Here is a 13,344-nt window from a genome sequence, read left to right on the forward strand (position 1 = left end):
TCACAGGAAATAGTCTAGTTTTGAATGACATATGGAATGTGAAATTTCAGGGGGATTTTTTTCCTTTGATGGGGAAGCAAGATCAAAAGTGTGGAAATCTGCAATTTCCCCTTATTTTCTTAAGTAACTAGTGCAATTTTGGTGGCTGTTAAGACCGCCTGACTTTTTTTTACATTAAGAGCCAGAAAACCAAAAAGCAACAGAACACATTATGTAAAATGTACTATCTGTGTAAATAATAGGTTTTCAGCATATGTGGAACATGTTTTTATTACATCACTCTTTAATCTCTTTTTTACTAGGATGTTTGCTTTGTTTATTTTTTAGTGTAAACTATTAATAAACAATTTAAATCATGTAAAACTTCTGCAAGGAGATTTTATTGTGTGTTGCGGAGAGGAGGATTTTAGTATAACTCTGAAACTAAGTCTTAGAATTGAGCAATGCCTGAGGAAAATGAGGGAGCTGTGATGGCATGTGGCAGCCTTTACTGGACAGGGGGGCAATAGGGTTGTATGTGCAGTGCCCTCTGTCAGAGTGCAGTGACTGTGTGTGCGGGAGCTGTGTGCATGAGTGCGGATCCCTTTCTCAAGGGGGCAGAGGCTTGGGGATGGAGCTGTGGCAGTATTTCCAAAAATCAAGCGTTAAAAAATCATGAAACTGTCTTAAAAATCAAAGGATTTTAAAAATATTTTTGGTATGTGTTTTTATTTACCATCTGGGTTTTGAGCCTTTAAAGTTTGCTTGGGTCATATTTTCAAGTTTTTCTCTGCAACATAGGGGACAGAAAGTTACCTTTTAAAAAGAGATGAGAATCTCATGTAATCACATGAAGCTGGGTCCTTAAGAAACAGACCAGATATTGCAGGACTCATGATAAAAATCTCAAGAGTTGGCAACAATCCAGGGTTGTGGGACCCTCTTAGAACAGCATCTGGAAGAAAAGGAAGCTCTGTGTGGGAAACCCTTTAAGGGTATCAGTGGCTGAGAGAGAAGGAAAAAGTGTGTGTGTGAGCACTTCTGATGGGGACAGATAGTGGCTGAGAGAGGAGGACTGTTTGTATGTGGGACTCAAGTGGTGTGGGGTGACATTGTCTGGGAGAGGGACTTTGTGTAAGGATGCAGTGTTGCCAGTTCTCCTGAGTTTATCAAGACTCCCACAATCTTAAAGCCCTCACTCTTGGAGGCAAGTGACTGTGTGAGAATCTCAGCTTTAAAAAGTATCTAGCTCTCATGATCACGTAGAAAACATGAGCTAAGTGTCTCCTAAACACTCAGAAACCAGAAGGCAAATAAAAAGTACCCCAAACTGATTTTTTTTTAAATCTCAGGATTCTGGGGGCCTGATTCATGATTTTTGAACACATGGGGTTGGCAATACTGTGATTCTCTGAGGGGAGATACTGGCTGCGAGACAGGGGAGTGGTGTGTCTGATGGTGCAGGGGGCAGTTGCTGGGAGCGAGGGGAGTGGGCTATGTGTGACTGTGCAGGAGGCAGTGGCTGGGAGAGAGGGGAGTGGGCAGAGTTGCCAGCTTTCATGGGGTAAATAAGCACCTTGACTTTCACAATAAGCCAAAAATCAAGCTAATCCATTTCAAAACAAGCCAATCCTTAGGAACCTCAACACTATGTGACTAGACTCCCCTCAGCACGCAGTCTGGGACTGTGGTGGGTCCGCTGTGCACCCTTGACTCTCTTCCCCCCTTGCCTGTGCTTGCTGGGAGTGGATCAAATAAATAAATAAAGAAGCAACAAGCTAAAAACTAGCCAACAAGCAACTCACAACCCAATTAAGCTAAAAACACGGTAGGGGTGTGTGTGTGTGTGTGAGTGAGAGAGAGACACTGCAGGGGCGGGAGCAAGGGGAGAGGGCTGTGTGTATGTGTGACTGTGCAGGTGCAGTGGCTGGGAGACGGGCGTTGGCTGTATCTCTTTGTGACATTCAGGGAGGAGGGCAGATACTGGGGTAGGGGAATGGGCTTGGGGCGGGGCAGCCATTTCACTGTTGTCTGCAGCACACACCAGGCCACATGTCCAGCTGGAGCAACCGTTGCCAGGGTTACAGAGCCGTGGAGCCCCCGCCGTGCCAGGCCCCGCCCCGCCCCATCCCGCCCCCCGACCAATGGGACGGGCGGTGGCTGCGAAGCCAGGTTCCCTTTGTTCAGCCATTTCAAGGGCCGGAGTCGCGTTTCCTTGCCGGGCGCTGAGACGCAGCGGGAGAGGACGGGCCGCTCCCGTCCCTCGCCACTCCCCTGCTGCCGAGCTCTGGGATGGTGTGGGTAGGTGTCTGAGCGCCGCGAGGGGGGGCGGGGCCATCGCCCCTAAGCCGTCATCGCCAGCTTGCGCGGATAAGGGCGGCGGCAGTGCAGACGCCCCTGGGATGCTTCCTCCTCCGGGCCTAAAGGGTGAGTGCCCCTAGCGCCCCCGAGGCGTGGGGAGGGGAGCTGGGCATGTCTAGTCCCGCGCTCTGCCCTGCCCCGCCCCGCCCCGCCCCGCCCCCGGCTTTGGGTTCCAGTCACCGCGCTGCTTAAGGACAGTGATGCAGTGCCCGTGGCTTTTCTCCAGGAGGCTGGGGGCCCTTAAAGGACAGGGGCTGTGTGCTAAGTACCAGCCATCGCGAGGCTGTAGGTCAGGTTAATGCAATACCCAGGCTTCAAGCCTTAAGCTACACAGTCAAGAAACGAAAGTTTCCTCTGTAACAAACTTTGCATTTTTTTTTGCCTTGCTCCCTTCATCGTGAGTCTCTGTGTCTCCCCGATCTCTAGATTTGGTTGTGTGGGTTTTTTCCTTTAAAGAAAAGCTAAGAGAGACAGAAAAGTCCAGCACTGGTATGGTTTATATATTCAGCAGGCTTAACTGATGGGACTTGTAAATCCTTTGCGCTAATGGAGCAGTGGAAATACTGAGGGCGAGTAGGCTTTTAGGTTTGGTACTGAGTGGCTTGCTTCCATTTGTAATCTCTGCAGCTCCTTGCTCTGAAGAACAGATTTAAAATTTTATTAAAGTGAATGTTTGAAATTAAATATACACAAGTTGAGAGGGAAGTTGTACATCTGGGATCAGTAATCTCTCTTTCTCTTGAACTTGCAATCTCCAGTTTCAGGACTGGAGTTGGAAAATTGTAACCAAAATACTGTACATCTGTGTACACATATGGACTGTATATTATCCAAGTGAGCAGGTAGCAGTTTAAGGAATTTTCCACTGCACATTCTTCCTTATAACTTTGCCTAGTTAATTTTTTATCCAGTGCTTATCTCCATAGAGCTTGAGCTCTTCACATATATTATTTAGTGCTCAAGGACACATAAAGAGCCTGTGGCAGAACTGGGAATTAAACCCAGAGCCCTCGACCAGTGTTTAAACACAGTTTAAAAAAATTGGCAATATTTGTTCTGTTCTTGAAAATCCTTTTTGCATACCATGTTTGAAACGTTGATGATCAGCTGTTTTGTTTTTTATTTATGGCTGGGAGAATGGGTGGAAAGATGGTCATGTTTTTTTACAGCGGGAGCAAACTATGCTCTTGTAATTTTTTTTTGTTTATAAAATGGCTGGAGAATGTGCCCATCTTTTCCCCAAAAATAATCAGTAGTCAGACAAAACTCAAAAATATTTAAACACAAAAGGTAATTATTTGGAAAGTTATGAGCATGTGAAATAGGTTAGAAAGTAATATTTTTAATCTTTAAGTACAGAAGTTGTGGCTGGCATGAATATTGATTTAAGAACCAAATTCTACCATCGCATATATGCAGAGTTCTCAGTGACTTCCAACTTCAGTCCTGACTCAGGGCTGCAGCTGAATTTTGCTTGGCATGGCCTGAGGAAAAGTGACTTTATAGTATCTTGGCATCTCCCAGATTCAGGAGGAAGCTGGGGACCTTAGTGGTCCCTAATGTAAATTAGAGCAACCCCAGGGATAGTGCTAACTTGTAGCCAGCTGCTGTTCCTCCCTATGGAGCTGTCCAGCATCCCTGAATAGCTTGAGTACTGTGCAATTTGGCCATGTTTCCACCTTTCCCATATCTGTGCCTTCCCAGTCATGCCTCTGGTGCACCCCAGTGCCAGGACTACAAGGAGAGGTGACATAAGCCCATTATACCTGCTCTGCGCCACTGAGAAATCCTTCCAGAGCTGGTGTATGGGGGTTGCAGTGGAGTCCAAAATCCTAGTCACCCTGTCTGCAGTGAGCTTTTACTTTAAAATCTCCCATGGGTGCAGCTGCACTAATGTAGTCCAGGTGCTGAAGATCTAGACAACAGGATGATACAAATGTTAGCACTATCATCAGTGGGGCTTTACCAGTGGTAATGCAAAAATGGGGGATTTAAAATATAGATATTTAAAGCTAGATATAGACAAGGCCTGGGAGCCCAATTATTGCATCTGAAGGACGAATTTTGCTGTAACTCTGTCATGTCTCTGCTATCCCCAGTGGTGGTGACTATTTATTAAATTAATCCACTCTTGCAGGCTGTCTGGGCAGGTAAAATTAAAATATATCTAAAAACTCTTCCTGCTGTCTCATGGTAGTAGTGTGGGAAATCTTGACTATTGTGCATGAAATATCTTACTGACCTATTTATCCTCACAAACAAGTAGAAAATGACATATTTTAATGAAGGTAGAGAAGTAAACTGATACGGCTCATTTCTAGCCATCAAAAGAATGCATTCTTTTTTCCTAGCCAGCCTCAGTATTAGTGTTATCAGTTAATTAACGAATTGTTGAAATAAATATGAAGCCTACTAAAGATTGAATGATTCTGAGGCTGAGTCTAGATTTTGTATTTTCAAATATGACACATGGCATACAATTAAAAACCTTTAAATAAAAGTGCATTTTGTTTGAGTATAATATGGAAGCTTACTGTTAAACTATTTCCCTATTACACAGTTTAATTATGTATAGCATATTTCATACAAACTATTGTAAATTACCTTATAAAGCTGAAATGTGTACAGCACTGTATACAATGGAAGACAAGGTGCCTGCCCTGAAGATTTTACAAGCTAAATAACTTACCAGTAATCAAAATTAAATACAAAAGGAGAGAGAGAGAGAAATTGAGAGGCCAAAGCAAAATTTTTTTTGGTTGAGATTAGAAAATAGATGGGAGATGATTAGGGGAAGAGATGCAGAAAGACTGTTCCAATATCAGGATCTGGAAAGAAGGCCCTTGTACAAGTGGTGGTGAGATGGTAAGAAGAGACTGAGGAGCCAATGGTAGACAAGAGGTCTGATTCGCATCAAAGACTGTTTACAAACAAACTTGCAGTAGTTTAACTAAAGGTTTAACTGGTTTGGTTTAAAAAATGTACAACAGCAAGTCTCTGTACAGACCTACAGAGGGCAGGTGTACAGTGGCATAGCTATGGTGTAACTGTTCTGGCATAACCCTGTAGTGTAGATGCAGCCTACAGTGATAGAAGGAGGTTTTCTGTCGCTGTAGGATCACCACCTTATCTAGAATGGTAGGTAGGTCAACAGAAACATTCTTCTGTTCACCTAGCTACTTTTACACTGGGGGGTTAGGTTAGATTTTTCACATCCCTAAGCACTGTAGCTATGTTGAGCAGGCTTTATTTAGATGTAAGAGTGGCTTATATATTTTAGCTTAAGTCAAATCCTTACTCACTTAAGCCAAATGAATATAAGCCACTTTTAAACTGAAATGACTGTCTACACAAGGCTTTGCACCCATTTAACAAAACTGATTTTTAAATAGATTTGAGTTAAACCGGTGTAACTTTCTGGTGTAGACAAGCCCTAAGGTACACTAATGAAATCAGGAGTGACTCCAGTGAACTCCATTGAGCTACAGAATATGAGATCAGCATAAAGGATGAAGGTCTGAATGGCTGAAGGATGTCCATAAACAGTAGTTAACAAAAGGAGGAGGTTTGAACTGTTTCTCAAAATAAATGGAGACCCAAAGTAACTGAGTAACTTTAGTATGAGGTCAAGTATCAGAGGGGTAGCTGTGTTAGTCTGGATCTGTAAAAGCAGCAAAGAATCCTGTGGCACCTTATAGACTAACAGACGTTTTGGAGCATGAGCTTTCGTGGGTGAATACCCACTTCTTCAGATGCATGTGGTGGAAATATCCAGGGGCAGGTATATATATGCTAGCAAGCAAGCTAGAGATAACGAGGTCAGTTCAATCAGGGAGGATGAGGCCCTGTTCTAACAGTTGAGGTGTGAAAACCAAGAGAGGAGAAACTGGTTCTGTAGTTGGCCAGCCATTCACAGTCTTTGTTCAATCCTGAGCTGATGGTGTCAAATTTGCAGATGAACTGAAGCTCAGCAGTTTCTCTTTGAAGTCTGGTCCTGAAGTTTTTTTGCTGCAGGATGACCACCTTAAGGTCTGCTATAGTGTGGCCAGGGAGGTTGAAGTGCTTTCCTACAGGTTTCTGTATATGCCATTCCTAATGTCTGATTTGTGTCCATTTATCCTTTTCCGTAGAGACTGTCCAGTTTGGCCGATGTACATAGCAGAGGGGCATTGCTGGCATATGATGGCGTATATTACATTGGTGGATGTGCAGGTGAATGAACCAGTGATGGTGTGGCTGATCTGGTTAGGTCCTGTGATGGTGTCACTGGTGTAGATATGTGGGCAGAGTTGGCATCGAGGTTTGTTGCATGGTTTGGTTCCTGAGCTAGAGTTATTATGGTGCGGTGTGCAGTTACTGGTGAGAATATGTTTCAGGTTGGCAGGTTGTCTGTGGGCAAGGACTGGCCTGCCACCCAAGGCCTGTGAAATGACAGTCTGGACCTATACATTGAATGCTTCCGCCGGCGTGCACAGGCAGAAATCGTGGAACAACAACATCGCTTGCCTCACAACCTAACTCGTGGAGAACGCAATGCCATCCACAGCCTCAGAAACCACCCTGACATTATCATCAAAGAGGCTGATAAAGGAGGTGCCGTTGTCATCATGAACAGGTCTGACTACCAAAAGGAGGCCGTCAGACAACTCTCCAATACCAAATTCTACAGGCCACTTCCCTCAGATCCCACTGAGGAATACACTAAGAAACTACAGCATCTACTCAGGACACTCCCTACACTAACACCAGAAGAAATCAACATACCCCTAGAGCCCCGACCAGGGTTATTCTATCTACTACCCAAGATCCACAAACCCGGAAATCCTGGACGCCCCATCATCTCGGGCATTGGCACTCTCACTGAAGGACTGTCTGGATATATGGACTCTCTACTCGGACCCTATGCCACCAGCACTCCCAGCTATCTCCGTGACACCACTGATTTCCTGAGGAAACTACAATGCATTGGTCACCTCCCAAAAAACACCATCCTAGCCACCATGGATGTAGAGGCTCTCTACACAAACATCCCACACACAGATGGAATACAAGCTGTCAGGAACACTATTCCTGATGATGCCACAGCACAACTGGCTGCTGAGCTCTGTGCCTTTATACTTACACACAACTATTTCAAATTTGATGACAATATATATCTCCAGATCAATGGCACTGCTATGGGCACCTGCATGGCCCCACAATATGCCGATATCTTTATGGCCGACCTGGAACAACGCTTCCTCAGCTCTCGTCCACTCACGCCCCTTCTCTACCTACGCTACATTGATGACATCTTCATCATCTGGACCCATAGGAAGGAGACTCTGGAAAAATTCCACCATGATTTCAACAGCTTCCACCCCACCATCAACCTCAGCCTGGATCAATCTACACGGAAGGTTCACTTTCTTGACACCACGGTGCAAATAAGTGAGGGTCACATTAACACCACCCTATATCGAAAACCTACCGACCGCTATGCCTACCTTCATGCCTCCAGCTTCCATCCCGGACACATCACACGATCCATTGTCTACAGCCAAGCACTGAGGTACAACCGCATCTGCTCTAACCCCTCAGACAGAGACCAACACCTACAAAATCTCCACCAAGCATTCTCAAAACTACAATACCCGCACGAGGAAATAAAGAAACAGATCAACAGAGCCAGACGTGTACCCAGAGCCACCTACTGCAAGACAAACCCAAGAAAGAAACCAACAGGACTCCACTGGCCATCACATACAGCCCCCAGCTAAAACCCCTCCAACGCATCATCAAGGATCTACAACCCATCCTGGACAATGATCCCACACTTTCACAGGCCTTGGGTGGCAGGCCAGTCCTTGCCCACAGACAGCCTGCCAACCTGAAACATATTCTCACCAGTAACTGCACACCGCACCATAATAACTCTAGCTCAGGAACCAATCCATGCAACAAACCTCGATGCCAACTCTGCCCACATATCTACACCAGTGACACCATCACAGGACCTAACCAGATCAGCCACACCATCACTGGTTCATTCACCTGCACATCCACCAATGTAATATACGCCATCATATGCCAGCAATGCCCCTCTGCTATGTACATCGGCCAAACTGGACAATCTCTACGGAAAAGGATAGATGGACACAAATCAGACATTAGGAATGGCAATATACAGAAACCTGTAGGAAAGCACTTCAACCTCCCTGGCCACACTATAGCAGACCTTAAGGTGGTCATCCTGCAGCAAAAAAGCTTCAGGACCAGACTTCAAAGAGAAACTGCTGAGCTTCAGTTCATCTGCAAATTTGACACCATCAGCTCAGGATTGAACAAAGACTGTGAATGGCTGGCCAACTACAGAACCAGTTTCTCCTCTCTTGGTTTTCACACCTCAACTGTTAGAACAGGGCCTCATCCTCCCTGATTGAACTGACCTCGTTATCTCTAGCTTGCTTGCTAGCATATATATACCTGCCCCTGGATATTTCCACCACATGCATCTGAAGAAGTGGGTATTCACCCATGAAAGCTCATGCTCCAAAACGTCTGTTAGTCTATAAGGTGCCACAGGATTCTTTGCTGCTGTTAGTATGAGGGTGATGTTATTGCACTTCTTTTTATGTGTGGAGAAACTAGTCATCAGTATTTTGAAAATACTGCAATCTGGAAAGCTGAGACTTCAGGAGGCCACAGGAAAAAAAATAGTTGTAATAACCTGAGAGGAGAGAGTTATTTTGAATGTATTAGTGATCTCTATTTACCAAATTGACATATTAAATATAAATTAGTTATCTCTGTGTAGTGCATATGAACATAAGAATGGCCACACTTGATCAAATCAGTAGTCCAGCCAGCCCAGTGTTCTGTCTTCTAACAGTGACCGATGCCAGATGCTTCAGAGGGGATGAACAGAACAGGACAATTATTGAGTGATCCATCCCCTACCATCCAGTCCCAGCATCTGGCAGTTGGAGACTTAGGGACGCCAGTTGCATGATGTTGCATCCCTGACTGTCTGAACTAGTAGCCATTGATGGATCTGTCCTCTGTGAACTTACCTAATTCTCTTTTGAACCCAGTTATCCTTTTGGCCTTCACATTCCTGGCAGCGAGTTCCACAGATTTCTAGTGCATTGTGTGAAGAACTTCCATATGTTTGTTTTAAACCTGCTGCCTGTGAATTTCATGGGATGACCCCTGGTTCTTGTGTTATGTGAAGGGATAAATAACTTTTCCTTATTCACTTTCTCCGCACTATTCATGATTTTATAGACCTCTATCATAGCCCCTCTGGTCATCTCTTTTCCAAGTTGAACAGTGCAATCTTTTTAATCTCTCCTTGTATGGAATCTGTTCCATACCCCTAATTATTTTGTTGTCCTTCTCTGTATTGTTCCCAATTCTGGTGTATCTTTTTTGAGATGGGGTGACCAGAACTACTCTCAGTATTCAAGATGTGGGTGTATCATGTCTTTATATAGTGACATTATGATTTTTTCTGTCTTATTATCTATGCCTTTCTTAAGAGTTCCTCACATTCTATTAGCTTTTTTCCTGCTTCTTCACACTGAGCGCATGCTTTCAGAGAATTATCCACGATGACTCTAAGATCCCTTTCGTGAGTGGTAACAGCTAATTGAGACCCCATCATTTTGTATGTATAGGGATTATGTTTTCCAATGTGCATTACTTTTGCTTTTATCAATATTTAATCTCATCTGCCATTTTGTTGCCCAGTCACCCAGTTTGTGAGATCCCTTTGTAACTCTTTGCAGTCTGCTTTGGACTTAACCATCTTGAGTAATTTCTTACCACCTGCAAACTTTGCCACCTCCCTGTTTACCCCTTTTTCGAGATCATTTATGAATATGTTGAACAGCACTGATCCCAGTACAGATCTCTGTGGGATCCTGCTGTTTCCTTCTCTCCACAGTGATAACTGGCTATTTATTCCCACCCTTTGTTTCCTGTCTTTTAACCAGTTACTGATCCATGAGAGGACCTTCCCTCTTATCCCATGACTGTGTACTTTGCATAAGAGCCTTTAGTGTGGGACCTTGTCAAAGACTTTCAGAAGGTCCGAGTACACTATATCCGCTGGATCACACTTGTCCACATATTTGCTGGCACCTTCAAAGAATACTAATAGATTGGTAAGTCATGATTTCCCTTTACAAAAGCCCTGTTAACTCTTCCCCAACAAATCATGTTCCTCTTTGTGTCTGAGAATTCTGTTTTGTACTATAGTTTCAAACAGTTTGCCTGGTACTGAAGTTAGGCTTACCAGCCTGTAATTGCCAGGGTTGCCTCTGAAGCATTTTTTTAAAAAATGGCACTAAGCTATCTTTCCTCCAGTCATCTGGTCTGAAGGCTGATTTAAGTGATAGTTTATATACCACAATTATATTTCTGCAATTTTATATTTGAGTTCCTTCAGAACTCTTGGGTGCATACCATCTGGTCCTGGTGACTTCTTACTGTTTAATTTATCAATTTATTCCATGACCTCCAGTGTGTATATATTTATGATTGCTTTGAGGACACTATGCAGTGTCTGTATCATGAAATCATTTAACCTTACTATATTTCCACAACACATGGTCATAGTATACATTTCAGACCATTGTATAAATTTGTTTATGCTGCAGTGGAAGATAGTATTAAGATCTGCCCATTCCATTGATTACAGTAGTTCCGTAGTAACTAAAACACCTACTGACCTGGTATTTAAGTAAGAACAACAATTAATTATTGCACAGTGTGGTCAACCTCCCTTATCTGCGATGTGGATGATTAGGTGTTTGGTTTTTTGTTTTGCTTCCTTCTTTCTTCCTTTCTTTCCTTTGTACTTTCTACTTTCTCCCCTCTAATCTCTCATATTGTGGGTTGGTTCTGGGAAGATGCCAGTACTAAGGGAAGGCCTCATTAAAGAGGTGCCTCTTGCACTTGGCCAAGGTTGAGATCAACCTTTATATTTACTGTTAATGTGTTCTGCAGCTGGAATCATAGAATATCAGGGTTGGAAGGGACTTTAGGAGATCATCTAGTCCAACCCCCTGCTCAAAGCAGGACCAATCCCCAACTGAATCAGTCCAGTGTACTTGGAAGACAGGAAAAAAATAAACAAAATATGTGGTGCCATAAAAGTATTCCCAAACAAGGAAACTTTTTATAAGTATAAACATGAAAACAAATATTATATTAGAGCACCAGACTGAGATTTAGGAGACCTGGGATGAGATCCTTACCCCTGCATAGGCCCCTTTCTACCTGGTAAAAGGGCCAGAACAATGTTACAGGTCTGTAAAAGCCTCAGTTCAATTTGTGGAGGATTTCCCCCCCGAAAGACACCGTGGAAGACAGCATTAAGACTGCCTTCTGAGGACCCCCCTGAAGGCATAGGGTAGGGTCGTGCAGTGAGAGGAATATATTGGGGGCTGGGACCACACATGCAGTCCTGCTAAGATTCTAACTACCTCTGCAGCCCACAGGCCAAACTCAAGAAGGTTATTGTAATTTATATAGGCCCCCAGGGTTGTCTAAGTTAAATTGAGGGCCTCTCCAACTCCTGGAGCAGCCCAAGGTCAGGAGGGCATAAAGGTGAAAAAGCTATACTACCACCATGTACTCCCTTCCCCCTCTCCTGGGCTGTCAATTCTTTGCTGTGTGTCTGAATTGCAGCACAGAATCTCACCTCGATCTCTACCATATTTCCACCTTGGCTGCTGACTTACTATTATGCATTGGGCAAAATCACTTTGCCTCTCATTACATTTGTATTTTTATCTGTAAAATGGGTACACAAAACTTATCCTCCCTTGTAAATCTTACGGAAATCTATGCATAAAAAGCACTCTGTAAATGCCAAGTATTTTTATTTTATTACTATTACTCTCGTGGTGCTATCTCCTGTTAGTAAGTGGTCATCCCAATTTTGTAGCACTTTGCACATGCGAATATCTACTGTCATTGCATTCTTTCTACCTATGATGTAGAATTGAACATTCAGAATGGAGATTTTGAATTGTAGATTTTAAGGAATATATGTTTTAAGCTAGTGGATTTATGCTATATTAATGGTTCTAAAATGTGATCTCTAGACAACAGGTGGTCTGCGAAGCTGCTGCCATCACAAATCATATTTAGGCAGATTTGATACTAATGTAAATCTCTACAGATTGCAGGGAGAAGGAATTCAACAAGTAGAAGATGCAAAACATAACCATATGCACTGCATTGCATCAGGTTAATCTTTATTGCTACTTTGTTCATTCATTTCATCTTTTTGATGCTCTTTTTGTGAAACCAAGCACTAGATCAGGTGCCATAGGAAAGTTGTAGAGTTGGGAGGCTGGTGGTGGTTAACAAGAGGATCTCTGTTTACAGATATGGTCCATCATATGAAAAAGCTTCAGAGCCATTATAACAGGGCTTCTCAAACTGCGGGTTGGGACCCCTCAAGGGTCGCGAGGTTATTACATGGGGGGTTGCGAGCTGTCAGCCTCCACTCCAAACCTCGCTTTTCCTCCGGCATTTATAATGGTGTTATTAATTAAAAACACTCTTTAATATATTTAAGGGGGGGTTGCACTCTGAGGCTTGCTATGTGAAAGGGGTGACTAGTATAAAAGTTTGAGAATCACTGCATTATAATATCATACCTAACAGGCAACTGTCAGATGTAACTAGAAACATTTGTAACATTGTGTCATATTGAGTTCTGAAGTACCTCTTAAAAACGTCTGTTCACAGAAGCTACAAAAATGTAATACCTCAGGTACAGAGGAAACACAGATCACTGGACATGGAAAACTTAATAAATTCAATGCAATTAACTTCATTGGACTGTCCAGAATATGAGATTTAATTTAAGAGAATAAAATTCATAGCACTTTTGGTTGTGAAGTTGTATAAATCAATTAGTTGCTGTCATTTGTCTTGTTCAATCTGCAGCTAGGCAGAATGGAATAAAGGCACCTGAAGTTTCCTCTTAGTGGAGTAAAAGTATAG

General features: G+C 43.3%; 1 protein-coding gene across 6 annotated transcripts in view; it reads left to right on the forward strand.

Moving 5' to 3' along the window:
- Positions 1–2,155: 2,155 nt before the first annotated feature.
- Positions 2,156–13,344, forward strand: part of TNPO1 (transportin 1) — a 176,177-nt gene continuing 164,988 nt past the window's right edge. For 3 of the 6 annotated variants that reach the window (XM_030567696.1, XM_030567698.1, XM_030567699.1), the window contains exon 1: positions 2,157–2,280. In XM_030567696.1, coding sequence (XP_030423556.1) covers positions 2,272–2,280 — 9 coding nt within the window. In that variant the 5' untranslated portion in view covers positions 2,157–2,271. Of the gene's footprint in view, positions 2,281–2,355; positions 2,407–13,344 lie in introns of those variants that run through there. The other 3 variants (XM_030567697.1, XM_030567691.1, XM_030567695.1) reach the window with 3 other exon arrangements.

This window comes from Gopherus evgoodei, chromosome 6 (genome assembly GCF_007399415.2).
Source record: "Gopherus evgoodei ecotype Sinaloan lineage chromosome 6, rGopEvg1_v1.p, whole genome shotgun sequence".
In the NCBI taxonomy this organism is placed as follows: domain Eukaryota; kingdom Metazoa; phylum Chordata; order Testudines; family Testudinidae; genus Gopherus; species Gopherus evgoodei.